Source organism: Hemiscyllium ocellatum, chromosome 48 (assembly GCF_020745735.1).
Source record: "Hemiscyllium ocellatum isolate sHemOce1 chromosome 48, sHemOce1.pat.X.cur, whole genome shotgun sequence".
Classification (NCBI taxonomy): domain Eukaryota; kingdom Metazoa; phylum Chordata; class Chondrichthyes; order Orectolobiformes; family Hemiscylliidae; genus Hemiscyllium; species Hemiscyllium ocellatum.
Window position 1 is genome coordinate 19,760,943 of NC_083448.1, and position 26,317 is coordinate 19,787,259.

Here is a 26,317-nt window from a genome sequence, read left to right on the forward strand (position 1 = left end):
CTCAAACTTTTGTCCATCATTAATCACAATCAGACATCTTGTGCTTTAGAATTCCATAACATCTGCAGACCGAACTAAGCAGCAGCCCCGGTTTCCATTATCTGTATATAGTCTTACCTTCAAGTGAAGATTCCACATTCTCATTTCACCTAACCTTGTCCTCTGATGAACATTTGTGAGAAGCTAAAGAACTCAACAACTCCTATGTAATTGTCAATTCACAAATGAAAAGTTAACTTGACTCCTCACTGCTGTCACTAAGAGTTGTGTTTCGGGCCCAAATAAGATCCAAGACCCTCAGCACCTAAATTACCACTGTAGTAAAATTAATCTTGGTGCTGTCAAACCTGAATTATCCAATATAAGTTTATAACAGCTTCGTAACAGTCATATGGTACACTATTCATTTGCTTTCACCAGAGATCTGTATCACAGCAGTAAATGATATCACCAGTTTTCTTTTCAGAAGAAGCTTCATTTGGAATCGAAAACTACAAATAGACATCAAATTAGTCTAATCGATGAATTAACAGTCTGTGTGTGGTGTGCATTCCCTGTGAGTACTTAGTTTCTGTCATGCTTGAGAGGTCATACTTTAGTGGGACTTCAAATCGGCAGTGAATAGCATCATAGGATGTCACGATGTCTTTCCTGGGATGTATAAGATACTTAGAGCTTCAGTCATTACACTTCACAGACCCATTCTGTGAGGATGTATTAGCACTGACTGAAACAAATGGATGGAGAGTCTTGCGCTGACTGAGCTGTAATGACTAGAGCTCATCCACTTGGTAAAAACAAACCATCCCACAGAAGCTTGTATTTTTTAAATGGAATATCCAGGACCAACTCTGACAATTGTGCAGTGCTGACCTTCTCAGTAAGTAAAAAGCCTATATGATCAGAAACAGATTAAATTTGAAAACCTTTGCAGGCTGGAGGGGGTGAATTATTTTGCACATTTCCAAAGGTTCAAACTTATGGCATCCTTCCATCATTTAATTCTTGCATTATTTTACAAACATAACTGTTGCCTCAGTGTGTTTTATTAAAAATTTATTTGTAGAATGTAACCATAACTGACTGGGCTAGCATTTGTTGCCCATCCTGGTGACCCAGAAAGCATCTAAGAGTCAACCACATTGCTGTTGGTTTGGAGTCACAAGCAGGCCAGACCAGGCAAGAATGATAGATTTCCTTCTGTACTCGACGTTGGTGAACCAGGTGTATACATCTGGTAGTTTCCAGCTTTTGATTCTAGATTTTATGAAATTCAAATTCCACCATCTCCTATGGTGAAATTTCGACCCATGTCCCCAGAATAATGGCTCAATATTTTAGTTCACTTGTTCACTTCATTATCACTTTGCAACTCCCTTCCTGCAGTGTTATTTAGTTTAATACTCAGTAGTTGTGCACACTAGGTATTTCAGGAGTTGAATCTGCAAATTTTTCACACAATTTGCAGAAGGAATTTGAGTGTCTTTCTCCAAAAGGCTATGGATGTTGGTAGTCAATTTGGAGTATTCATTTCAGGGTATTGAGGGATGTGGAGTAAAGGTTGAAAAATGGAGGTCACAAACAGATCAATTAGTGATACAGGCTCTAATTCCTCCTGATTCTGTCACAACTTCATTTCATGCCACCAACATTTTCTCAGATGGTAGCCTTAGTCAGAGAGCAGTTACTATCAGAAAGTGTTAGAAAATGATTCACGTGGCCACAAGTGCTCAAAGTGAGATCTCATCTTTTACTCGAGGGTGCTTCCCAACTCTAGTGTGAATATGCAGAGTTTGGCTTTGACAATATATTTACTGAGCTCTCTTCTGCTGTGAAATAGTTTCTAAAGGGCAGGCTGAAGGTAACTTTATTCTTGAACTGACCACTTCCTCTCTCAAATGCACCACTAAAACATTGTTTCTTTAAATGCTACTTCAACTAACAAGAGAATTAAGAAAGAAAATAACAGATGAAGTCTTAAGTAGTTTCCTTGGTAGAGATATATTCCTGTTTATGATATTGAAATAATACACTATTTAATAATGGTATAATTCCACAAGCAGCTCGCAGAAGCAATGCAAGCTGGGGTAGACAACTATTACTACATGAAACACACTTCTAGAAAGTTCAGAAACAAAAGAGAAAACATTTTTTTTACAGGTAAATAGATCTCTTATGTTCTCATCGGTATAAATGATTTTGAGTGTAGAAAAGAGTGGTAATTCTAACACACCAGAACCTTTCCTCAACTCCAAGAACATCACATGGGGGAATAAAACGTACATACAATAAAACGAGTAGTGGTTTTATACAACCATTAAATCATTGCAGCCATGTCACCAAATTAGAATCCTGTCCTTCGGCCTTGGCCGTTGGGTGAGGAATGTATGGTGATCCAATTCGGAAGGCTTTGCTTAAGCCTAACTGGTTACTCAAGTCCAATAAGCAGCCCAGTGCTGAGGATTCCGGCATACAGCTAGGCTTGAAGAGGCAGTCACTCTTTTTTGCTTCTTGAAGGAAGTAAGGTCCCAAAATGCTCACAGCATTGCATCTGTGAAAAGCCAATGCTTTGGGGACCAAGACTTTGTTGGGACAATTCTACCAAAGCAATCACAACCTTCCCTTGCCCTCTTTCCCTTAAAATTCAATTTGTTGTCTTTTTATTATCTCCTCAGGGGTATCACTTTTCAATGAAATAAGATGGAAATAGCCAATCTTCAAGGGCTCCCTGACGCTCTTAGGATGCCAGGGATGTCACGATGAAAAAGGAAATAGCTACCCAAGCCCCACTGGCACGGACACATGCACTAAATGAGTATCCATTCCTTGGATCTGCGTAGCTGTGTATTTTATCCATCTCTTCAATCTTCTTGTTTACCACAGGAACCTGTGTCTGAAAGAGGAAAGGAATGTTACACCTTTGCTTTTCTTCATAAACCTTGCAATTAGGTACAGTTTGCATTCCCTCTCTGTTTTAATGTCACTCTTTTTGCAGTTCATCACATGCTCAGTTCTAATCCTTGTTTCAAGTCCCATTGTGGCCTCATATCCCCTCCCAATCTCTGTAACTTCCTCCAATCCACCAACTCCCCCAAAGAACCCTCTTTCCCATCCCAGTTTCTATCACTGCACCATTTGTGGTTGTCCTTTCAGCTCCCTGCGCCCCAAACTCAGGAATTTCCTTCCTCAGCCTTTTTCAGTCTTTCACCCTCTTTAAGTTCTTCCTTCAAGCTTACCTCTTTGACCAGGCTTTTGCTCACCTGCCTTAGTGTCATCTTTTGCATTCATTGGCAACTTTACATGGTTATGCTTCTGTGAACCATCATGGAATATTTTCACTACATGAAAGATTCTGTAGAAATACACTTTATTGCTGTTTTATTTCAACTGAATAGTCTGGGCCACAGCAGTCGCAATCAAACCTGGCAATTGAAAGGAACTCTGCATTGCTTCCATTGGAAGCTGGGTGGAGGAGGTGCTTTGACTTAATGCTGAAAATGGCTCTTGGGCTGAAGGTAAAGCATTTCATGTCAAACCCTTTGAGACTTATCCTGTTCCAAACAATCTCATTGCACTTTCCTGCTCAAAGGAGAATCTGTCTTGTATAAAGCTCATATCAAATTTGAAATGTACCTCAGGCAGACAGAGAGACTGTTCTTTAGAAGTGTTGAACTTTGGTCCAGTACCCTGCAACAACAAATCAAGATAATCTTCAATGAATTTGTCATGCACAAGTGAAACGCAGTTCTGAGGCATGCTTTCTCTCTTCTACTATTCCATCCAGTGGTCAGTTGTTGTAAAAAAAAGGACAGGAATAGCCTATTCAATGCATTAAATCTTCTCTACCACTCGTAAGATCATTTCTGATCTCATTTGTGGCTCAAATGCACTTTCTTGGCTAGTGCCAATTATCCTAGAGTCAGTTATCAATTAAAGATTTGACAAACCCAGCCCTGAATATTTTAAACACTGACTGAATAAAAATAATTCCAAACATTAACAGCCTATCAATTGTTTAAAAAAAGGGTTTCAGATAACTGTATGACACAGTTTAGAATTATTCAGCTTCCTTCGTCCGTGAAGACTTCCTCTTGCATTTACATGTACAAAATTGTTTGATTCCCTAAAGAAATTACTGACCTTGAATGCAAACAAGGGAAGACTTTAAAAACTAGTGATAAGGTCACACAACTTGCTTTTGATATGTAAATCAAGTTAGTTTCTCAAGTAGGTCAGCATGTTTGTTAAGCTTTTACTTTCTTTTGTCTGAGAACTGTGATCACACAAAAAAAATCTATCTACCTGACTACCAGTTGTCTCGAGGGGAAACTAATGAATTCAGACATCATTTCTTTCTGTATCCACAGAAAGTCAGAAAGCTGTGCATTGAATTTCTACAACAGATTGGAACTTAAAATATGGGCACTTAATGTCAAAACATTACTGAGGGACTGTTGCACTTTCTGAGGTGCCTTGTCATGTGAGATGTCAAGTGAGGTGTTCAACTATGGGAATTTATTTGCTGATTAGAGTGATATCTGGCACAGAGGAAGGCAGTTGTGCTGGATGGAGGTCAGTCATCTCAGCTCCAGGACATCACTGTGGCAGTTCCTTAGGAGACTGTCCTTGGCATAACCATCCTCAATTACTTCATCAGTGATTTTCACTCCATCATTAAGGTCAGAAGTGTGGATGTTTGTTGATGATTGCATAATGTTTGGCATGATTCATGTTTCCTTCAATACTGAAGCATTTCACCTTCAGATGCAGCGAGATGTGGGCAATACCCAGGCTTGGATGAACAAGTAGCAGAGCTGAAAATGTGTTGCTGGTTAAAGCACAGCAGGTCAGGCAGCATCCAAGGAACAGGAAATTCGATGTTTCGGGCCAGTGAAGGGCTCTGGCCCGAAACGTCGAATTTCCTGTTCCTTGGATGCTGCCTGACCTGCTGTGCTTTAACCAGCAACACATTTTCAGCTCTGATCTCCAGCATCTGCAGACCTCACTTTTTACTTGAACAAGTAGCAGGTAATATTCATGCCACACAAGTGCATTGACCGTCTACAACAAGAGAGAATGTAACCATTGTCCTTTGATATTTAATGGCAGTACCAGAATTTATTCTCCCCCTATTAACATCCTGCGGGATACTAATGACCAGAAACTGAATTGGACTCAGCATATAAATACAGTGGTAATGAGCAGGTCAGAGGCCTGGAATCCTACAGTGAGTAACTCACGACCTGATTTCCCTAATGCCTGTTTACCATCTATGAGCAACAAGTTAGGAGTGTGACGGAATGCTTCCAATTGCCTGGGTGTGTGTAAGTCTAACAATACTCAAGAAACTCAACCGCATTCAGGACAAAGCAGTCTGCTTGATGAGTACCACATCCACAAACATTCACTCCTTCCATCACCAACACTCAGTAATAGCATTGAGTACCAACTACAAGATTCATTGTAGAAATTCACTAAGATTCCTGAGGGAACCTCTTCTAACACCACAAATACTTCCACCTAGAAGGACAAGGGTATCAAATATGTGGGAACATCTCCAGCAGCAAGTGATCCTCCAAGTCACTCACTTGGACACGTTTCACCGTTCTTTCAGTGTCACCATGCCAATACACTGGAACTCTCTTTCTAATGGCACTGTAGATCTACCTTCAGCAAGTGGAATGTAGTCGTTCAAGAAGGCAGCTTACTACAGTGGGCAGCACGGTGGCACAGTGGTTAGCACTGCTGCCTCACAGCGCCTGTAGACCCGGGTTCAATTCCCGACTCAGGCGACTGACTGTGTGGAGTTTGCACGTTCTCCCCGTGTCTGCGTGGGTTTCCTCCGGGTGCTCCGGTTTCCTCCCACAGTCACAAAGATGTGCGGGTCAGGTGAATTGGCCAAGCTAAATTGCCCGTAGTGTTAGGTAAGGGGTAAATGTAGGGGTATGGGTGGGTTGCGCTTCGGCGGGTCGGTGTGGACTTGTTGGGCCGAAGGGCCTGTTTCCACACTGTAAGTCTAATCTAATCTAATCTAATACAGCTTCTCAAAGAGTCAACTAAGATGGTCAATAAATGGTGACCCAGTCAGTTATCCCACATTCCACAATTGAATCATAAAATATGCTTGCTCCCCAAAGCTGGTCACACAAGATAACAACTTAGAGAGAAGAATACCTATCCCTCAAATAAGATCATCAGAAAGATAGTATCTGGTCTTTATCTCATTGTGGTGGCAGCCTGCTGTATCTAAACTGGCTGCCATATTTTCTATATTACAACAGTGATTTTGTTTCAAAAATAAGTTCATTGCCTGTGAATTGTATTGGGAGATTGTGACGTCATGAAAAATGATACATATAAACAAAAATACTTTTCTATGGAAACTCAGTTGCGTTACCATGATGTGTTCAATCCAGCACATTGGATCCTCAGGTTTAGGAGAAGGAAGATTTACTGTCTTTTTTTTTAGGGGCATCATATTCTGTTCAATGCCAAATCCAAATTCTTCTAATATCTGGCAATCTCAATGTGCACCTGTAATCAGTTGGCCCATCTCCATAGTTCTGATTGGTCCAGACTCCATGGGTCAGGACCTGGAGAAATAGGATGCCTAACTCAAAATAAGAACATGCTTCATTGAGATGTAAGCCTTTGTTGTTGAAACCCTAGCTGATTTTTCATTAATTTTATTTTATTCCATTAGTTTTGGTTTGCAGCTGTGAAACACTAACTGTGGATTAAAGAAGACTTCTGGGTAACAGTGTGTGTTAAAAGGAAAACAGTCCAAACAAGCTTTGGTCTATTTGTAAGGCCACGTCTGAAGTTAATTAAAGATTGACTCTTGATTCAAAGGTTTTGCAGACATTTCATCACCTGGGAAGCTCATTATGTTTTAACAGATAGCAGAAATTGGTGATTAATGAGGGCAATACCTGGGAATTGATTAGACTTACAGTGTGGAAACAGGCCCTTCGGCCCAACAAGTCCACACCGACCCGCCGAAGCGCAACCCACCCATACCCCTACATTTACCCCTACCTAACAATACGGGCAATTTAGCATGGCCAATTCACCTGACCCGCACATCTTTGGACTGTGGGAGGAAACCGGAGCACCCGGAGGAAACCCACGCAGACACGGGGAGAACGTGCAAACTCCACACAGTCAGTCGCCTGAGTCGGGAATTGAACCCGGGTCTCAGGCGCTGTGAGGCAGCAGTGCTAAACACTGTGCCACCGTGCTGCCCATTATTGGTTCCAGCAATTCTGGAAAAGACCTTATTCTCAAACAGATGGCTGATGTTGAATGGTAACTGGGACCTCATGGAGAAGAAGGTCAGTCTGCCAGGGTGTATTTAAGTTTGACTTGGGTTTTAGTCTGTGTTTTCTGTGGGAAAAGGAATCTGGCAGTAGATGCTACAGCATAGAGATTTGAAAGCTCCCTGTCCAATCTCCCATGAGTAGTTCTTGGAAGACTGAAGAGTATAAAACTCAGTTAGAAGTATGACTGCCCTTACCTGAATGAACTGTAATGGTGACCCTGATCAGTAACTTCAGGGAACAACCAAGAAATCAACATCTACGCCTGTGGAATAGCGCATTGTGAAAACCAGCTAATTAATCTTGCCAGTTTTATTATTTTCTTTTATTTATTCATCAAATGTGTTTGTCTTTCGTTTGAATGGTACTGAAAACAAAGGTTTATGTGTTTACAGCTTGGACCAATTAGGTTTCAGAACTTGCTGATGAAACTCAGCAGATCTGGCAACATCTGTGTGGAGAAAACAGAGTTAATATTTCACATCTGCTGACTAAGAGTTACTGGGCTGAAAATGTTAACTTTGCATTCTCCTCACAGATGCTGCCAGATCTGTTAGTGTTGCAGCTGTTTCTCTTTTTGTTTCAAATCTCCAGCATGTGCAGTTCTTTGTTTTATTTTAGTGACCAATTACCTTATTTTTGTTGTTTAATTTTATTCTATTAAAGTTGCTATATTGTGAAGAAATTGCTCAGTCCTTTGTTTAAGCTACAGACTTGGTGTTGCAAATTGATTATTCACAGAGTCTGGCATTGGTTATTCAAAAGTCTGGTTAGGGACCATTAATTTTGTCAATTTTGAGGGTCTTTGAAGGTTATTAATTTTATTGTGTTGTGAATACAGAAGTAGAAAAGCTGATTTGGGTCAGCTGTCCCTCCCCATGTTGTCGTGTTATATATTTGGTAAAGCTTTGGTAAACCTAATCTTGCTATGTGAGCAGAACAATTTATGTTTCAGATGATATAACAGCTGTCTTCAATTAATTCATAATATTCTAACAAAGTGTTATTTTTAAATGTCAGAAGTTTCTTTGCATTTCCATGCAGATGTATTGGCACATAGATGTCTGTAATCTTTGTTACTGTGCAAGTTTCACCTTTGTAAGCTTTATTAATCACTCTGTGAGTAAAAGGATGCAGTCAAGGCTTAGAGTGGAACTTGAACCAACCATCTTCCGATTGAGAAGGAAGAAAGATACCAATATTTGAAGATTTGTGGAAAGAGATAAAAATTAATTGGGTAGGTGTAAGGTGAGAGGAAAAAGATGTAAAAGGGACCTGAGGGACGACTTTTTCACGCAGAGGGCGGAGCGTGTCAAGAATGAGCTGTCAGAGGAAGTGGAGGAGGAGGCTGGTATAATTACAACATTGAAAAGGCATCTAGATGGGTACATGAGTATGAAGGGTTTCAAGGGATATGGACCAAATATTCGCAAATGGGGCAAGATTAATTTGTCACCATGAACAAGTTTGACCGAAGGGCCTGTTTCCGTGCTGTATAACTCTATGACTTGCCTCCTGCCCTGCAGCCATGAATCTGCATTCTGTGCAACACTGGCAACTCATTCCCAGTTCTACCACATTGGCATTCAGCTGAATCCGGATATTCTTTACAATCATATTACATTGTCATCAGACCACGCCTTGAGTACATGGCACAATTTTGTTCTCTTTATTTAATGAAGATTATACTTGTATGTAATATTATATGGTGAAGGCACTCTCAATTCGTGCCTGAGATGAGAGGTTTACCCTTTGATCAGAGACTTGAGGTAATCTAGCATATGTTCTCTCAACTTTGAAGAGTGAAAGTTGATCTCATTAAAACTCAGTAGACTTGCCCGAGAGGCTTTTCCCCCGGCTGGGGAACTTGAACATACAGGAGCAAAGCTAAGGACATGTCTCTTCACTTATCGATTTGGGAATGTTTGGAATTCTCTCCCCCGCAGGGTATCAATTAGTGTTTATATGTTGGATACATTTAAAATTGGATGGTTGGAAAGGACAGATTTTTTTGGTCTCCCAGGAAAATAAGGAATATGGGGAGCATTTGGAAATGTAGAGTTGAACCCCAGAATCAACCACGATCATTCTCATTGATGGCTCAAAGGAAGGACAACATAATCTCCTAACGTTCATATATTTTTAATTCCATTGTGTTTTGCTGTAGTTTTGCTATACTTTGGCTTGATGTTCTCCTGGATTGACCCCTTGACATTGTGTACAAGATACTCTAACTTTGTTTCAAAGAAATCTTCAGTGCTGAAATTACAGTTGATTGTCTGTTGATTTTTGCTCTTCATCAAATTGAGTAGTTACTTTCAAGCGCAGATTCAATATCCATTAGCACCAGCAAAATCATTTGCTAATCAATCAAGTCAAGAGTGGCTTGAAACACACAATGTGTTATCAGAAGGCGCCATCTGATTTTGGACCTACACTCTGAATGTACACCTTCAAAGGAAGAGAATTTAGAAAGCAACTCTTCACCCACAAGAATCATAGGAATAACATTAGAGGATTCAACCTATCAAAGTGCAATCATTGGTGTAATAGCAGAAACATAGAAACTATGAGCAAGAGCAACTGTGAGCCTGCTCCTCTTTCCATATGATCCTGGCTGATCCTCTGTCTCAGTGCCAAATTCTCACTTTCTCCCATATTCTTAATGCTTTTAAAATCAAAAATCTACCCATGTCTTGAAAATATTCAGTGACTTGGCTTCTATGTTAGAGTATTCATAGGTTCACAGATATAAATGATCTACCCTCTGAATTGAAATGGTTCCCTTATTTTGATCTTCACACTGGCATTCTCCATGCATCTCATCTGTCCAATCCTGTTAGAATGTTGTTCGCTTCACTCAGATCCCCTCTTATCCTTCTAAGGTCCAGTGAGTACAGCCCCAGTTGGACCAATCTCTCCCCATATAGCATCCTACCATCCTCAGTCTCAGCCTGATGAGCCTCCATTGCCCTTTCTATGATGGAAGTACATCCTGTCTTAGGTCGCAGTACTCCAGGTGTGATTTTACCAAGGCAATAGTGCAATCGTGGATTCCTTCTTTTGACTTCAGATCCTCTGGCAATGGAGGCCATTACACCATTTTCCTTTGTAATTATTTGTTGCATGTGCCCATCTACTTTCTTAAGTGGTGGACAAAGATGCCAAGATCTTTTTGTACATCTACATTTCCTAGTATGTCATCATTGAAATGATACTTTGCCTATCTGGTTTTCACATCAAATAATTTCACATTTAGCCAGATTGTACAGCAGCTGGCATATGTTTACCCATTCATTCAACTTGTCGAAATCACCTGGAAGCATTCTTGCATTCTCCTCACAATTTCACCAAGTTTTGTGGAATCAGCAAACGAGGAAATGTTGCATTCATTTCCTCATCCAAAACATTTAGAAATATTGTGAAAGCTGGGGTCCAAGCACTGATCTTTGTGATACCCAATATATAATGCCTACCACTTGGAAAAATGATCCATTTCTTCTTAGTGTTTCCTGTCTGTCAACCTCTCCTCACTCCATGCCAATATATTACCCCCTATCTGACTTGCTTTAACTTTGGCCACTGACCTGTTATAAAAGACATTGTCAAAAGTCTTCTGCAGATCCAAAGATACCACATTCATTGGTTCTCCCTTATCTGGTCTACTAGTTATATCCTCAGAAAAATCCATTTGATTTGTTAAGCATGATTTACTTTTTATCAACCTGTGCTGACTTTGTCCAATCTTGTGAATGCTTTCCAAACCTTCAATTATCAAATCTTTTATTATGCACTCTTACTATTTTCTACACTACTTATGTCAGACAAGCTGGTCTGTAATTTTGCTTCTTCTCTCCCTTTTTCAATCATTGGGTTTCATCTGTTACCCTCCAAACTGTGAGAACTGTTTCTGAGTCTATGGAATTTTGAAATATGACCCACCAGTGCTTCCACTATTTACAGGCTACTTCCATTTGCCCTCTGCGATGTAGATTTCAGATCCTGGTGATTTGACAGTTTTTAACCCATTTAATTTCCCCAACATTATTTTCTGACCAATACTGATTTCCTTCTAGTTTATCCTCTCATTAGGCCTTTGGTTCCCACACATTTTGGGAAGTTATTTGTGCCCAATTCCGTGAAGACGGAATCAAATCTTCGACCATTTCTTGGTTCCTCATTATAATTTTGGTAGCTTCAGACTGTAAGAGACTTACATTTGCCTCTGCCTTTACTAATCTTCTCCTCTTCACATATTTTGTTAAAACCCACGATGATTATTTTCATCATTTTTGTTTTTTTTTAATCAATTTTGAATTGTGAGCAGGAAGTGTTGGGTAGATTTTGGGGCAGCTTGTGGAAAAAAGAAAAGGACAGACCAAACATGTTTTATATGTTTATGAGGCTTGGGAGCTCATTGAAGGTTGAGCTTGGATTGAAATGTTCTAACAGACACAGTGACATCGGGAAGAGATTTTGTTGAAATAGATAGCTGTTATTGAGGTTAAAGTGTGACAGTTGGTTCCAGCAAGTCTGGAAGACACCCTGTCTTCAAGCAAATGGCAGTTCTTGAATGGCAATTGAAACTTTGGGAAGAATCAATCAATCTATCAAAGAAAAACCAGAATTAAACTTCTTTTTTAGCTATGGTTTTCAAAGGAGATAGTTCCAGGTTGTTGCTGAGAGAATATGAACATTTGAAAGTTCCCTGCTTTACCTGATGCACCAGCTTCTGGAAGCCCAAAGAGTAAAAAACTGAATTTGATGATTGCTGTTTTTACTTAGGTGAACTGAGAAGGTGAGTCTGATCAACATTTCAAAAAAGCAGCCATGAGTTGACAGTTATTGCAGTCAAATAATACATTATGTAAGCAATTTAAATAATGTGACCACATTATCCCTAAATGTGTCTGAATGAAAGGGGACTGAAAACATGTGTTTCAAAGTAAAGCACACACATGAATCAAGTTGTCCATTTTTTTCTTTGCTAAAGTTATTGTGTATCATATCATGAAATCTTTTGTGTAAGTTACAAAACAAGCATCTGAAGTTTAATTATCTTCAAAGGAGCAAATTGGTATTAGTAAGTCTGGTAAGGAACCACTGGAGTGACGATTTGGGAGTCTTCAATGAATTAATTTTACTGTGTTGCAAATATAGAAGTGAAAAGGCTGATTTGGTTCAGCTTCTGTCTCCTTGGTGCAACAATTTCTAGAAGCTTTTATGGTCAGTTTCTGTGCTCCCTACAATTTTATTCTCATACATTAGTTTCTTTCACTTGATCAAACTTTTTGCCCTCTTTTGCTTAATTCTGAAATGCTCCCAGTCCTCAGGCTTGCTTCTTTTGTCAATTTTATATGTCTCCTCTTTGGATTTAATACTTGCCCTAATTCCTTTGCGTTCCTTTCCGTTTTTTTTACTTCTGTGCCGGACAGGAATAAATAGTTCTTGTTGTTCTTGCCCTCTTGTTGAGGACAAACTAGAGGGAAATCAGTATTGATCAGAAAATAGTGTTGAGGAAATTAAAGAGGTTGAAAGCTGGCATATCACCAGGATCTGAAATCTACATCCCAGAGAGCTAATGGAAATGGTCCTGGAAATATTGGAAGCATTGATGGATCATAATTCATGCAGCTGTTGTTGAAATATAAACCATTATCTATCCATAATCAAACCCTTCAGTATGATTTCCCAATTCAACCTTGCCACTTCATGCCTCATACACTCATAGTTCCCTTTTTTTTGCATTCAGGACCTAAGTTTTGGATTCAACCGTTTCACTCTCTCGCTTAATAAAGATTTCTACCATACTATGGTCATTCTTTCCCAAGGACCCCTCACAATAAGATTATTAATTAAACCATCATATACACAATCTAGGAAATCCTCTTCCGCAGTACTGTTGTTAGTTTGATTGTCATATCTTTGTGTGAATGAATGTCATTCATGATTACAGTTGTACTCTGATCACATTCATCTCTGATTTCTTGTTCATTGCCTTCCTTTAATCTGTACCAGAGTTTCTTACTTACATCCATACAAATTCCACATCGTCTGATCCATTATCCTTCTTAACTGTTATGCAATTCCTGATGAAGGGCTTTTTCCTGCTCCTCGGACACTGCCTAACCTTCTGTGCTTTTCCAGCATCACTCTAATCTTGATTCTGATCTCCAGCATCTACAGGACTCACTTTTGTCTATTACCCAATGCTACCCAATCTCCTTACCCTTTTTGTCATTCTTCCTAAATAACAAACATCCCTGGATATTCAGTTTCCCATCCTTGGTAACCCCAAAGCAATGCCTCTGTAATCACAACTGTATCATAATTATTTGAATCTTTTTGCATTGCAAGTTCATCTATTTTATTGGAATTGCACAGACCAGCAAAACCTTGATACATTTTTTCCCGTACTTTGTATTTTTTTGTTTTGCAATATGGCCCCATTTGTTTTTTGCCCTTATCATTTTTTGTCTTCCACTTTTGCTTCTTATCTTTCTGTCTTTTGTTTCCATCATTGTTTCTCCATCCTCTGTCTCTCTGCTCAGGTTCCCATCCCCCTGCCATTTTTGTTTAAACCCTCCCGACAGTACAAACAAACACTCATAATCCCAAACTAAACTAGTCCCCCATGCCTGCACTTTGTCCATATCCCTCCATGTACTGAACCAAATCACTTTTTAAATGTTATACCTGTACCCGCATCCACCACTTCCTCTGGAAATTCATTCCACAAATGAACCACTGTCTGTGTAAAAATGTTGCCCCTAATGTCTTTTTAAAATCTTTCTCCTTTCAGTTTAAAAATATGCCCCCTTGTCTTGAAATCCCCCACTCTAGCTCCAAAGACATTGATCCCAGTCTTGTTCAGATACTACCTGTTCTACCTGTACCAGCCCCTCTTCTCCAGAACAGGTCCGAATGTCCCCAAAGTCTGAACTGCACCCTCCTGTATCACTTCCCCACTGCCATAGTCATCTGGTATATCCTGTTTTGACTCTCGCTCATATGCGGCACTGGTATAACCCTGAGATTACTACGTTTGATGTCCTTCTTTCTAATTTACATCCTAACTCCCTATATTCTACATCACTTTTTTTAACATATGGACATTTCTACAGATATGTACCATGTCCACTGGCAGTTTACCCTCCTCCCCTTCAGCATGCCTTGTAGTCTCTCAAAGACATCTTTGACCCTGACACCAGAGAGGTAACATACCATCCCGAAGTCTCTTTTGTGGCCGCAGAAACACATGACTCTTCCCCTTACTTTTGAATCACCATGGTTATAGCCCTGCCATTCCTCTTCCTCCCCTCTTGTGTACCAGAGCCACCCATGTTGCCATGAACTGTCTGTTGAAATGTTGTCAGGTCTAACGGTACCAAAAATGGTTGGCCACAGGGGTCTACCTGCCTCCCACTACTGTGCCTAGTTGTTTCCCATTCCCTTTCTGGTGTTCCAGGCTTTACCTGTGGTGTGACCACTTCACTGACCATCCTGTCCATGACAATGTCAACATCACAGATGCACCAGAGTGAGCCCATCCATCACTGCAGGTCTGAAATGCAGTTAACCAATGTATTCATGCATGTGATGAACAACAATGTTAATATAACCAGGAGAACCTTTCTTTGGATTGATTTTAATTAAAGGATGGCAGAATGCAAGATCATAGCTCAACCCTTGATTGCTTCATCATACAACATTTGAAAGACTGAAGCCAGAATTGGACAATCAGTGATACAAGGCATAGAAGAATAGAGGCTGCAGAGCTGTGGTTTTTGAGGTGTAGAATGGAGATATCTTGGATAAGTGAAGAGATACAAGTGAAATCTGGGATCAAAAGGACTCTGCTGACTGATATCTAGCAGGCACTGTGGATTTTCTTAGCAATATGGTAAGACCTCACACTTTAGAAAGTCCAATGCTAATGACAAAAGAGATCAAAGTGGACAAAAACCAGCCTTTTTTAAAAAGCTTGCAGATGTCTGAATCTACCACTGAGAAAAATGTTCCAAGCCTTTACAGCAAGATGAAGATAGAAGTCCATGGGTGCCAGGTGCCCTATTCCTGCATGGTGCCTCAAAACAAAGAGATTAAGGGATCAGAATTGGCCAAGAACATGAGGCAAATGTAAACAAACAGTCAGAAAACCATTTTAAAGTTTCCTACAAAAAAGCGCAATCACTAACAGTTCAACAACTCCTCAGCACTGGAGTCGGGTGTCAGTCAGCCTGCATAAGGTGCTTAACTGTACTATGGTGACTTGAATGTACGGCTTTCTGGCACAGAGGTGAGAATGCTACCCAGAGAGTAGATGGCTGGTATCTATTGCATTTTCAAAGAGGTATCGGTGCTCAGACTTTATAGTGCAGGAATTTTTGGAAAAATATCTTTGTATTTAACACAAAATTATCTACACTACTTGTTAAAAGATGTATATTTGATATCTAGAATTGTTCAGTGAGCTGCCGGTCTGACTTTGAAGTACAAATTCATATTGTTCCCAAAAGGCATTCTTAGCTCCAAACACCGTTTTAATGCCAATTATGAAAAGGCACTTTGTGCAGTCCAACTGATCAGATGTTTTCACTCTGGAGAGAGTTGTGGGATGCAATATTCTACTCTTGGTATTATATATGAATGCTGGGCCAGCTGCTTTTACTTGAGAAGCCTGTGCAAGAGTTTGTGTTTGCAAAGGACTTCAGTGGGAATTCATGGTCAACAGCATCAGTCTTTGCATGCCAGAACATCAACTCAACAGTCATCTGAGCCTCTCAAACCTTACTATTTTACCATAAGGAACAAAGGCTTATTGTCTCGAAGTATTCTTTTTCAGTGAACCTTTGTCGAGAAAGTCAACTTTTCTGTTTTTCTTTGCCTCATGTGTATTATCGAATCGAGACTAGTATACACTTATCCTTTCATAGTACAAGTTGCATGTTAACAAATTCTACACCTTCACAGAGCAAGTTTTAACTTATAATGATTATTTAATAAATATGCCTTTTCATTCAATATGTCTGGACGCTGTGAAGTCTAATAGCATCAGGTTGAACCGAGGCTTGGAAACCTTCTGGAGTGCCATCCGCCCCTCAACCTCCAGACCCTTCAGGTTATGGAGCAGTTTTGCTGAGCAAACACTGAGGGTGGCAAGGGTGCAGAATGTACTCTGCATGGAAACTTCAATGTCTGGTACTACGAGTGACTGAGTAACAAACTGCTTAAGTCCCAAAGTACACAGCTGCCAGATTGGATCTACAGCAGGTCTTGAGAGAATCCACATGAAAGAAAAACCTAGTTGACCTCATCCTCATCATTACCCTGTTCCAGTTGCAAAAGTCTGTCATAACATCCACAGGAGTGACCATTGTATAGTCATTGTGAGTGCAAATTTTCATCATTATAAGATAGCCCCCATCAGGATATGTGATACTAGCACCATGCTAAATAAACTAGACTTCATACTTATATCGCAGATTGAAACAAATCTATGTGGAGCTGTTGCCTATCAACAGCAGCAGAACTGACTTTAACAGATCTGTAACCTCATCATTTGACATACTCCTCATACTATTCTTGCCATCAAGCTGGAAGATCAACCAGGATTCAATGAAGATGACAGGAGGGCAGCAGCAGGTAAACCCTGTAAACAAGGTGTCAAACCAGTAAAATTATAACAGAGGGCTCTTTGCATGCAACTTGTAAGAAGATGGCAATCACATAAGATAATGTGATAAGTGGAATGAAATGAATCCACAATCATTGAATTAGATCTCAGCTCTGCAACTGTGATGGTGATGGACAATTAAATGAAGGGGGAGCCCAGTACCTGAGTTCAAAATACAATGTTTGCAGCAATGTTCAACCAGAAGAACTGAGTGGCTGATCCATCTCAGCTTCCTCCAGATCTGATCCCTCACTGGTTTCCGACATCATGGATCATTAAATCAAGAAATAGCTGAAGGAGCTGGATATGACAAAGGCTGTGCATCCTGACAACAGTGGGCATTGATATTGGAGATTTGTGTTTAAGAATTTGTCATGCCCAGAGACAAGCAGTTCCACTACAGCTACAACACAGGCACCAAACCAGCAATGTGGAAAATGGCCAAAGAATATGCTGTACATAGAAAATAGAACAAATGCAATCCCACAGTTGCTTTTTGTGTTATTCATGGGATTTGGGTGTTGCAGGCTGGATTAGCATTTACTGCCAATCCAGTTTCCAGGAAAGAGCAGTTCAGAGCAATGACTCCAAACCTTTGCAGTATCAGGCACCCTTCAACGAGACAAACAATTCCACAACACACCCACTTTTCTCACCTGATGTGATTCCTCATAACTGTAACATTTATTTGCATTTATAACTATTATTGCCTTATTAGAGAGGTTTGCAACATAGTCCATACAAGAAGCTGGAGAAAAATTTAAAGCATTATTATTTCAAATTCATTGGAAGAAAATACTCTCTCTTCATCGACGAACACAAACACATTTTCAAAATTTGCTCAACTCAACTATTTGCCAAATTCTGTCCGCAGATGAGATATTCTGTTAGGGGACAAGCGGCATTTCCTGTCCATGAAAATCCAAAGGCCAGAAAGCCCTCATTGCACTATCTCCCCACAGTTCTTCCTGTTTTTGTCTTCAAGATCAGGTATTTAATCTTCTGAATGAGCAGAGGAGTTGTCTCTTTTTGACAAGAGATTTTTCCAATTTTTTGTAGAATCCATTGTAAGACTTCTAACATCTGTGCTCATGTGGAAATGTGTCCAGGCAGGCAAGCCACTTCAATAATTCTGAGCCTCTTGACTGTGCATGCACATCCCGGAGATATGATCCTTGATCATGGTCACACCAAATGATTGTGTCTGCATGTGTGCTGGCAGGCTGCATAATGATCCAATTTTCTATCTTCTGCACATCTCCAGTGATGAATGCCCATGCACATGTGGTGTCGAATCTGTGCATATGTGTGGTATTGGAAGTCTTTAGGAAGCACTGCTGCTCTCCGAGAATTTCACAGCACATTTCTCACTTGGCCAGGGCACACCAGTTGAAAATCTCTGTTTTAGAGTGAACCACAGCTCTGTAAGTCTGAAGTTATGTAGATCAGACCAGGTAAGAATGGCAGAATAAAAGCAAAATATTGCTGATGCTGGATATCAGAAACAAATAACAGAATGCTGGAGAAATTTAGCAAGCCTGCCAATATCTGTGGAAAGGTTTGTAGCTCGGATGCTCGTTGTTGTGGTTGTGTTCACCGAGCTGGGAATTTGTGTTGCAGACGTTTCATCCCCTGTCTAGGTGACATCCTCAGTGCTTGGGAGCCTCCTGTGAATCGCTTCTGTGATCTTTTCTCCGGCATTTTATACCACTATAAATGCAGGAGAAAAGATCACAGAAGTGCTTCACAGGAGGCTCCCAAGCACTGAGGATGTCACCTGGACAGGGGATGAAACATCTGCAACAGAAATTCCCAGCTCAGCGAACACAACCACAACATCTGTGGAAATAGAAATAGAGATTGCATTTTGAGTTTGGCCAGACTCTGCTTCAGAACTCAAGAAGAAGAACTCAAAGAAAAGAATTATGCAGGCCCAAAATATTAACAGTTTTTCCATCACAGATGCTGTCAGATCTGTTGAGTTTTCCAGCATTTGCTCTAGTTCATTTTAATTAAAAATTTCAACTCAACTTCTTCAATTCTCTGAGCCCTTTGATTGGTTTGATTGTTTGCTTGATGATTATAGACAAATCTTACATCTACAATTATCATTAAATTATCTGTGAATAATTGACAAGCACCTATGGTGCATAATTCAGTTGGTTCGCCAAGTCCCCAGCACAAGGCATGAACATGAGTATAGGCTTCTTCAGATGATTGCGTTATTTCTAAACTATGAATACAAGAAAATGTAATATTTCTAAGTTATTTTTCTATGTTCAGTCAATTGCCAGAAGAACCAGTACATGATTTATCAGCCAGTTATGTAAAAGCTATGTTTGCACCAAGAACTATTGCCATCAGAGATCATAAGACGGCACTGGGAACTGGCACATCTCAAAATGGGATTCTTCTGCCTCTTCCTGTGACTTCCTTTCTCCTGTCCATGAAGCCCAGCCTGATGCTCATGTAGATGTTTACAGCCCCTGGCTGTCTATCAGTGCTTTATGTGTCGAGAGTGTGGTGTTGGAAAAGCACAGCAGGTCAGGCAGCATCCAAGGAGCAGGAGAATTGACATTCCGGGTATGAGCCCTTCATCACATTCTCTATCAATGCTTTAGTTAAAGTTGCTCTTTAAATTATGAGATTGCACAGTGAGTGCAGGCAACTCTTGTTTTGCCTTCAATACACTGGGATTGGAGTACAAAAATGGAGAAATGGTATTAGAATTGTTCAGGGTCTTATGAAACTACATGAAGAATATTGTGTACAGTTTTCATCTCTATGTTTACAGTCATAGAGATGTATAGCACGTGAACAGACCCTCTTGTACAATTCGTCCACACCAACCTGTTCTCCTAAATTAACCTAGTCCCATTTGCCAGCACTTGATCCATATCCCTCTAATCCCTTCCTATTCATATACCCCATCCAAATGCCTTTTAAATGTAATTTTTCCAGCCTCTACCACTTCCTGTGGCAGCACATTCCATAAAAGCATCACCCTTTGAGTGATAAAGTTGTTCCTTAGGTCTCTTTTAAGTCTCTCCCCTCTAGTTCTGGACTCCCCTATCCTTGGAAAACATCTTGTGTATTTAACCTATCTATGATTTTATAAACCTCTGTAAGGTCACCCCTCAGCCTCTGAGACTCCAAGGGAAAACAGCCCCAGCCTATTCAGCCTCTCCTTAAAGCACAAACCCTCCAACCATGGCATCAGCCTTGTATATCCTTTTTGAACCCTTTCGCATTTTACAACATCCTTCCTATGAGGGAGACCAGAATCGCATGCAATATTCCACAAGTGGCCTAACCAGTGTCCTGTATAGCCCCAATTTGACCTCCCACCTCCTGTTCTCAATGCACTGACCAATAAAGGCAAGCATACCAAGTGCCTTCTTCACTGTCCTATCGACCTGTGACTCCAGTTTCAAGGAGCTATGAACCTGCTCTCTTTGTTCAGCAACACTCTTCAGGGCCTTCCCGTTAAGTGTATAAGTCCTGCTCTGATTTGCTTTTCCAAAGTGCAGGACCTCGCATTTATTTCAGTGAAACTCCATCTGCCACTCCTCATCTGATCGAGGCTACTCTAAGGTAGCCTTCTTCACTGTCCACTGCACCTCCCATTCTGGTGTCGTCAGCAAACTTTCCTGTTTTGACATCCAAAATTATATAAACGATGAAAAGCAGTGGACCCAGCACCAATCCTTGTGGCACACCACTGGTCACAGGTATCCAGTCTGAATGACAACTCTCTACCACCACTCTCTATCTTCTACCTTTGAGCCAGTTCTGTATCCAAATGGCGAGTTTTCCCTGTATTCTGTGCAATTTAACTTGGCTAACCAGTCTATCATGAGGAGCATTGTTGAATGCCTTACTAAAGTCCATATAGATCACGTCCATCACTCTACCCTCATCAGTCCTCTTTGTTCCGTCTTCAAAAAACTCAATCAAGTCAGTGAGATATGATTTCCTATGCACAAAGCCATGTGGATACTGCCTAATCAGTTCTTGCCTATCCAAATACACATACATCCTTTCCTTCAGGATTCTCTCCAACAAAGTGGTCACCACTAATGTCAAGCTCACAATTCTACAGTTCCCTGGCTTTTCCTTATCATCTTTCTTAAATAGTATCACCATATTAGCCAACCTCCAGTCTTCCAGCACCTCACCTGTGATATCGATGATACACATGTCTCAGCGAGGGGCCCAGCAATCATTTTCCTAGCTTGCCACAGCGTTCTTGGGTACACCTGATCAGGTCCAAGGGATTTATCCACCTTTATGCATTTCAACACATCCAGCACTTATTCCGTTTCAAGATGCCACCATCTATTTCCCCACATTATTTATCTTCCATGTCCTTTTCCATAGTAAACATTGATGCAAAATGCTCATTTAGTATCTCCCCCATCTCCTGCAGTTCCACCTATAGGCTGCCTTGCTGATCTTTGAGGGGCCCTATTCTCTTCCAAGTTACCCTCTTGTCCTGAATGTCCCCTTGGATTCTCCCTAATCCTATTTGCCAAAGCTATCTCATGTCCTCTTTTTGCCCTCCTGATTTCCCTCTTCAATGTACTCCGACTGCCTTTACACTCATCTAAGGATTCACTTGATCTCTGCTGTCTATACCTGACGTATGCTTCTTTCTTTTCCTTGCTCAAAACCCCAGCCTTGCCTTTCACCCGAACAGGAATGTACTGTCTCTGGGCTCAGTTTATCTCATTTTTAAAGGCTTCCCATTTTCCAGTCATCCCTTTACCTGTGAACATCCAGCCCCAATCAACTTTTGAAAGTTCTTATCTCATGCTGTCAAAATTGGCTTTTCTCCAATTTAGAACTTTAATTTTGAGATCCGGTCTCACCTTTTCCAATGTATTAAAACTGATAAAATTATGGTGTTCAACCCCAAAGTGCACCCCCACTGACACCTCAGTCACTTCCCTGTTTTCTTTCCCAAGTGTAGGTCGAGTTTTACACCTTCTTTGGCAAATACATCCATATGTTAAATCAGAAAATGTTCCTGTACACGCTTAAATTCCTTTCCATTTAAACCCTTAACACTGTGGCAATCCCAGTCTATGTTTGGAAAGTTAAAAACCCCTGACCATAACCACCCCATTATTCTTGCACATTACTAAGATCTCCTTAGAAATTTGTTTCTCAATTTCCTGCTGACTGCTGAGTGGGGTCAAGAATACAATCCCAATCAGATGATTATCCCTTTCTTATTTCTCAGTTCCATGCAAATAACTTCCCTGGATGTATTCCCAGGAATATTTTCCCTCACTACGGCCGTAATGTTATCCCTTATCATTCCTCCTCCACTCTTGCTCCCTTTTCTGTCCTTCCTATGGCCCTCACATCCTGTAACATTAAGCTGCCTTTGTTGTACATCCCTGCGTTATATTTCTGTAATTGCAAAGATATCCCAGTCCCATGTTCCTTACCATGCCCTGGGTTCATCTGTCTTCCCTGTTACACCTCTTGCATTAAAGTAAATTCAGTTTAATTTTTCAGTTCCACCTTGTTCTCTGCTTTTTCCTGCCTGCCCTGACAGTTTGACTTGTTACGATCTCAACTGTACCTATCTCAGAAGTGCTAAAATTCATAGACTCCCTACAGCGTGGAAACAAGCCATTCGGTGCATTGAATCTATAATGTCCCTATGAAAAGCTTCCCAACCAGACCAACCCCACCCTCATCCAATTATGAAACCTTGCATTTCACATGGCTAATTCACCTAACCTGCACATCTTTTGACTGTGGGAGTAAACCAAAACAGCTAGAGAAAAAGTACATAAACACAGGGAGAATGTGCAGACTCCACACAGATAGTCGCCTGAGGGTGGAATCAAATCTAGGTCCCTGGAAGTGTGGGGCAGCAGTGCGAACGACATAGCCATTATGCTGCCCTCACTTCCTGAACCGGGAATGGAACCTAGGTCACAGAGGTTAGAGCGCTGAATCCTAACCACCAGGAAAGTAGAGAACGTAGGCATTAATCCCACTACCTCTCACATGCTCAATGTGAGCTAATTCCCGAATGCTAATGCTCCATGGGCAAGGGGGTTGTCCAATTATGATATTTTGAATAAATTGGGTCCATATTCTCTGGAATTTGGAAGAAATGGAGGCAACATTACCAAAATGTCCATAATTCTGAAATTTCTTTTGACAGGGTCGAGGGTAAGAGATTATTTCTACTGTGATGGAATCTAAAACACGAGGTTTGAGGGGAGGGGCGTGCTTGGTACATGATCAGGTGAAGGAGTCAATTACGCAAGCCTGAGAAGTTTAAAAAAGCTTTACACAAAGGCTTGTGTGGTTTTGGAATTCTTGACCTAGACATTTATGTATCCACTTCTCCACCATTGTGGACACGTCAGGCTTTTTTAAAATCTATCAGGGATATGGGAAGTGTGCGGGAAAGTGGAGTTGAAGCTGAAGTTCAGCCACCATTGTACTGAATGGAGGAGTAGATTTGACAAGCAGAATGGTCTACTTCTGCACACAAGCTAAGGACAAGCTGGTTCCACCATATCGCATTCTGATTCAACAATGCCTTTCAAAAGAACTTCGGATATGTAATTTGAAGGAAACATTTTTTGTAAGGTTGTGGGAGTAGTCGGGGTGTGAGACTAATTGACTCACTCTTTGAAAGAACCAGCACTAGTATAATGGCCAAATGTTCTCCTGGATTATTCCATGATTCTGTTAATCTGTCTTCATATAGCTTAGTCAAAAATTCTGAATTTGACTCCCTGTCAGCTCCCAAGGGGGAAGGAGGGTTTACCACAAGATTAAAGGTGGCACCTTCTGAAGGGCAGTTAGGGATCAGCAATAATACAGAGGAACCTCGATGACCTGAATGCCAATTATCCGAAAATCAGATTATCTGAAGGAGTTCTCCAGGTCCCGATAGAAACATTACATCAAAGACGTGTTTCCAATAGCGATCGCGTCTTTTGTTTACAGTAATTAAACAGGCACTGTCTCCAAATGACTGTCTACCCACCCCCTCTCTCTCCCCACACTTTCCCTGGAGTTCTACACAGGAGTAAACTGTAAACCCTCCTTCCCCCGATATTCTCTCCACCATTGTCCTGTACAGGGCAAAGGTGCAACCTGTCAAAAGGTTGCAGTAAAAAGATCTGTGGCTGTGGCTATGTAGGTGCGCGCTATTTGGAGACTTACCCCATAAAGGCAACTGCAGCAGTCTTGTTGGCGTCCAGTCCAAGGGCGGGTGTGTATGGGGTTGGGGGCAGGCAGGCGGCAGTGTTGCATGGGATTAGGGTTGGGGATGTTGGGAGCAGGGGGGAGGTGTTGGGGGTCGGGGGCTGGCGAGGGGTTGTGTTGCATGGATTTGGGGGCGGTGTTGGACGGGGTTGGGGTGGGGGTGGTGTTGCGCGGGGTAGGGGGTGGTGTTGCACGGGGTTGGGGATGGGGGTCAGTGTTGCTTGGGGGTGAGGGGGGGTGAGGGGGCGGTGTTGCACGGGGTTGTGGACGAGGGCCAGAGTTGATCCAGGTTCGGGGTGGGGGGTGGTGTTGCACGGGGTAGGGGGTGGGGGGGGTGGGGGGCGGTGTTGCACGGGGTAGCAGGTGGGGTTTTGTTGGGGGCAGGGCCTTGCGCACTGTTTGCTGCTGCAGTCTCCTGAATGAGACTTTAAAAACTCCGAGCCCCAGAGGAAAGGCATTTAGTCAATTATCTGCCCATCACGTTCGGAGAATCGAGGTTCCCCTGAATATGTCCTTGATAGGTATTCCCGATACAACCTTCGCAAGAAACCTAGAGATGCCGAGAGGCAATACCAGAGTACTTTAGGGACCCAAACTAACCACACGGATACCTGCCGTCTGTGGCAAGTCCTACACGACATAAGGGGCTACAAATTGAATCAGAACAGAATAGCAGACAAAAAAATTCATCTCTCTCAGAATCACTTAATGCTTCTTATGCTTGATTCGAGGAAAAGGCCATTGAAATTATATCATCTGCCCCAACAGCCCCAGATGCACCTGGTCCCTCAGTCACTGCTGCAGACATCAGATAGGCCTTCCTGAGAGTGAACCCAGCAAAAGCAACTGGCCCAGATGGAGACCCCGGCAGTGCACTCAGATCCTACGCAGATCAGCTGGCTATTCACTGACATTTTTAACCTCACCTTGCTACAGTCTGAAGTCCTCACCTGCTTCAACATGAGCAGCATCATCTCGGTACCAAAGAAAACATGGTGCACTATGCCTCAATGGCTACCACCCAGTGACTCTGACCTCCATCATTCTGAAGTGTTTCGAAAGGTTAGTCATGGCTGACATCCACTCGAGCCTCCCAACCTGCCCCAATCCCTTGCAATTTGCCTACCAGCTCAACAGGTCCATGGCAGACACTATTTCCCTCATCCTACACTTGTCCCTGGAGCATCTGGATAATAAGGATGCCTATGTCAGGCTTCTAATTATGAACTACAGCTACGCTTTCAACAGTACAATCCTAACCAAACTAATCGTCAGACTCTGAAACCTTGGTCTCTGCTCCTCCCTCTGCAATTGGATCTTTGACTTCCTGAACCACAGACTGCAATCAGGGAAATTAAACAACACCTCCTCCCCAACAATCCTCAACATCAGCACTGTGCTAGGGTGCATACTCAACCGCCTAACTGTATTCCTTGTACACTCATGACTGTGTCTCCAAGTTCTGTCAGAACTCCAGTGACAAGTTCGCTGATGGCACCACCGTTGTTGGCCAGATACCAAACAATGTCAAGATAGATTGCTTGGTGATGTCATTACTAAGATCTCACCCAATGTCAATAAAAGTGAAGAGGTGATCATTGACTTTAGAAAGCATGAAGGAAGACAAGCCGCTCTCTACAGCAATGGAGATGGTTGAGCACATCAAATTCCAAGGAGTAATGATCACCAATAATCTGTCCAAGACCACCCACATTGATGGGATGGTCAAGAAGGCACAACAATGTATCTTCTTCCTCAGGAGGCTAAGGAAATTCAGCATGCCCATAAAGACCTTCACCAACTTTTACAGGTGCACCATGGAAAGCATACCCCGTATGCATCACGGCCTGGTATGGCAACTGGTTTGCCCAGAACCATAAGAAACTCCAGAAAGTTGTGAGTATAGCCCAGACTATCATGCAACCCATCCTTGCATCCACTGACTCCATCTGTACTTGTTGCTGCAGAAAGGCAGTCAACATCATCAAAGAACCCCCCCCACCCCGATATAATTTCTTCCTACTCAGCCGTCAAGCTTAAGTACACATATCAACAAGTTCAAGAACAGCTTCTTACC

The 26,317-nt window shown here is 41.5% G+C and overlaps 1 protein-coding gene across 1 annotated transcript in view; it reads right to left on the minus strand.

The window, feature by feature from the left end:
- Positions 1-1,078: 1,078 nt before the first annotated feature.
- The window catches only part of LOC132836829 (GDNF family receptor alpha-2-like), a 317,669-nt gene continuing 292,430 nt past the window's right edge, over positions 1,079-26,317 (minus strand). Inside the window, exons 8-9 of the mRNA XM_060856348.1 lie at positions 3,634-3,687; positions 1,079-2,893 (exon numbers count right to left, since the gene is read on the minus strand). Of these exons, the coding sequence (XP_060712331.1) occupies positions 2,738-2,893; positions 3,634-3,687 (210 nt within the window). The 3' untranslated portion in view covers positions 1,079-2,737. The remainder of the gene's footprint in view (positions 2,894-3,633; positions 3,688-26,317) is intronic.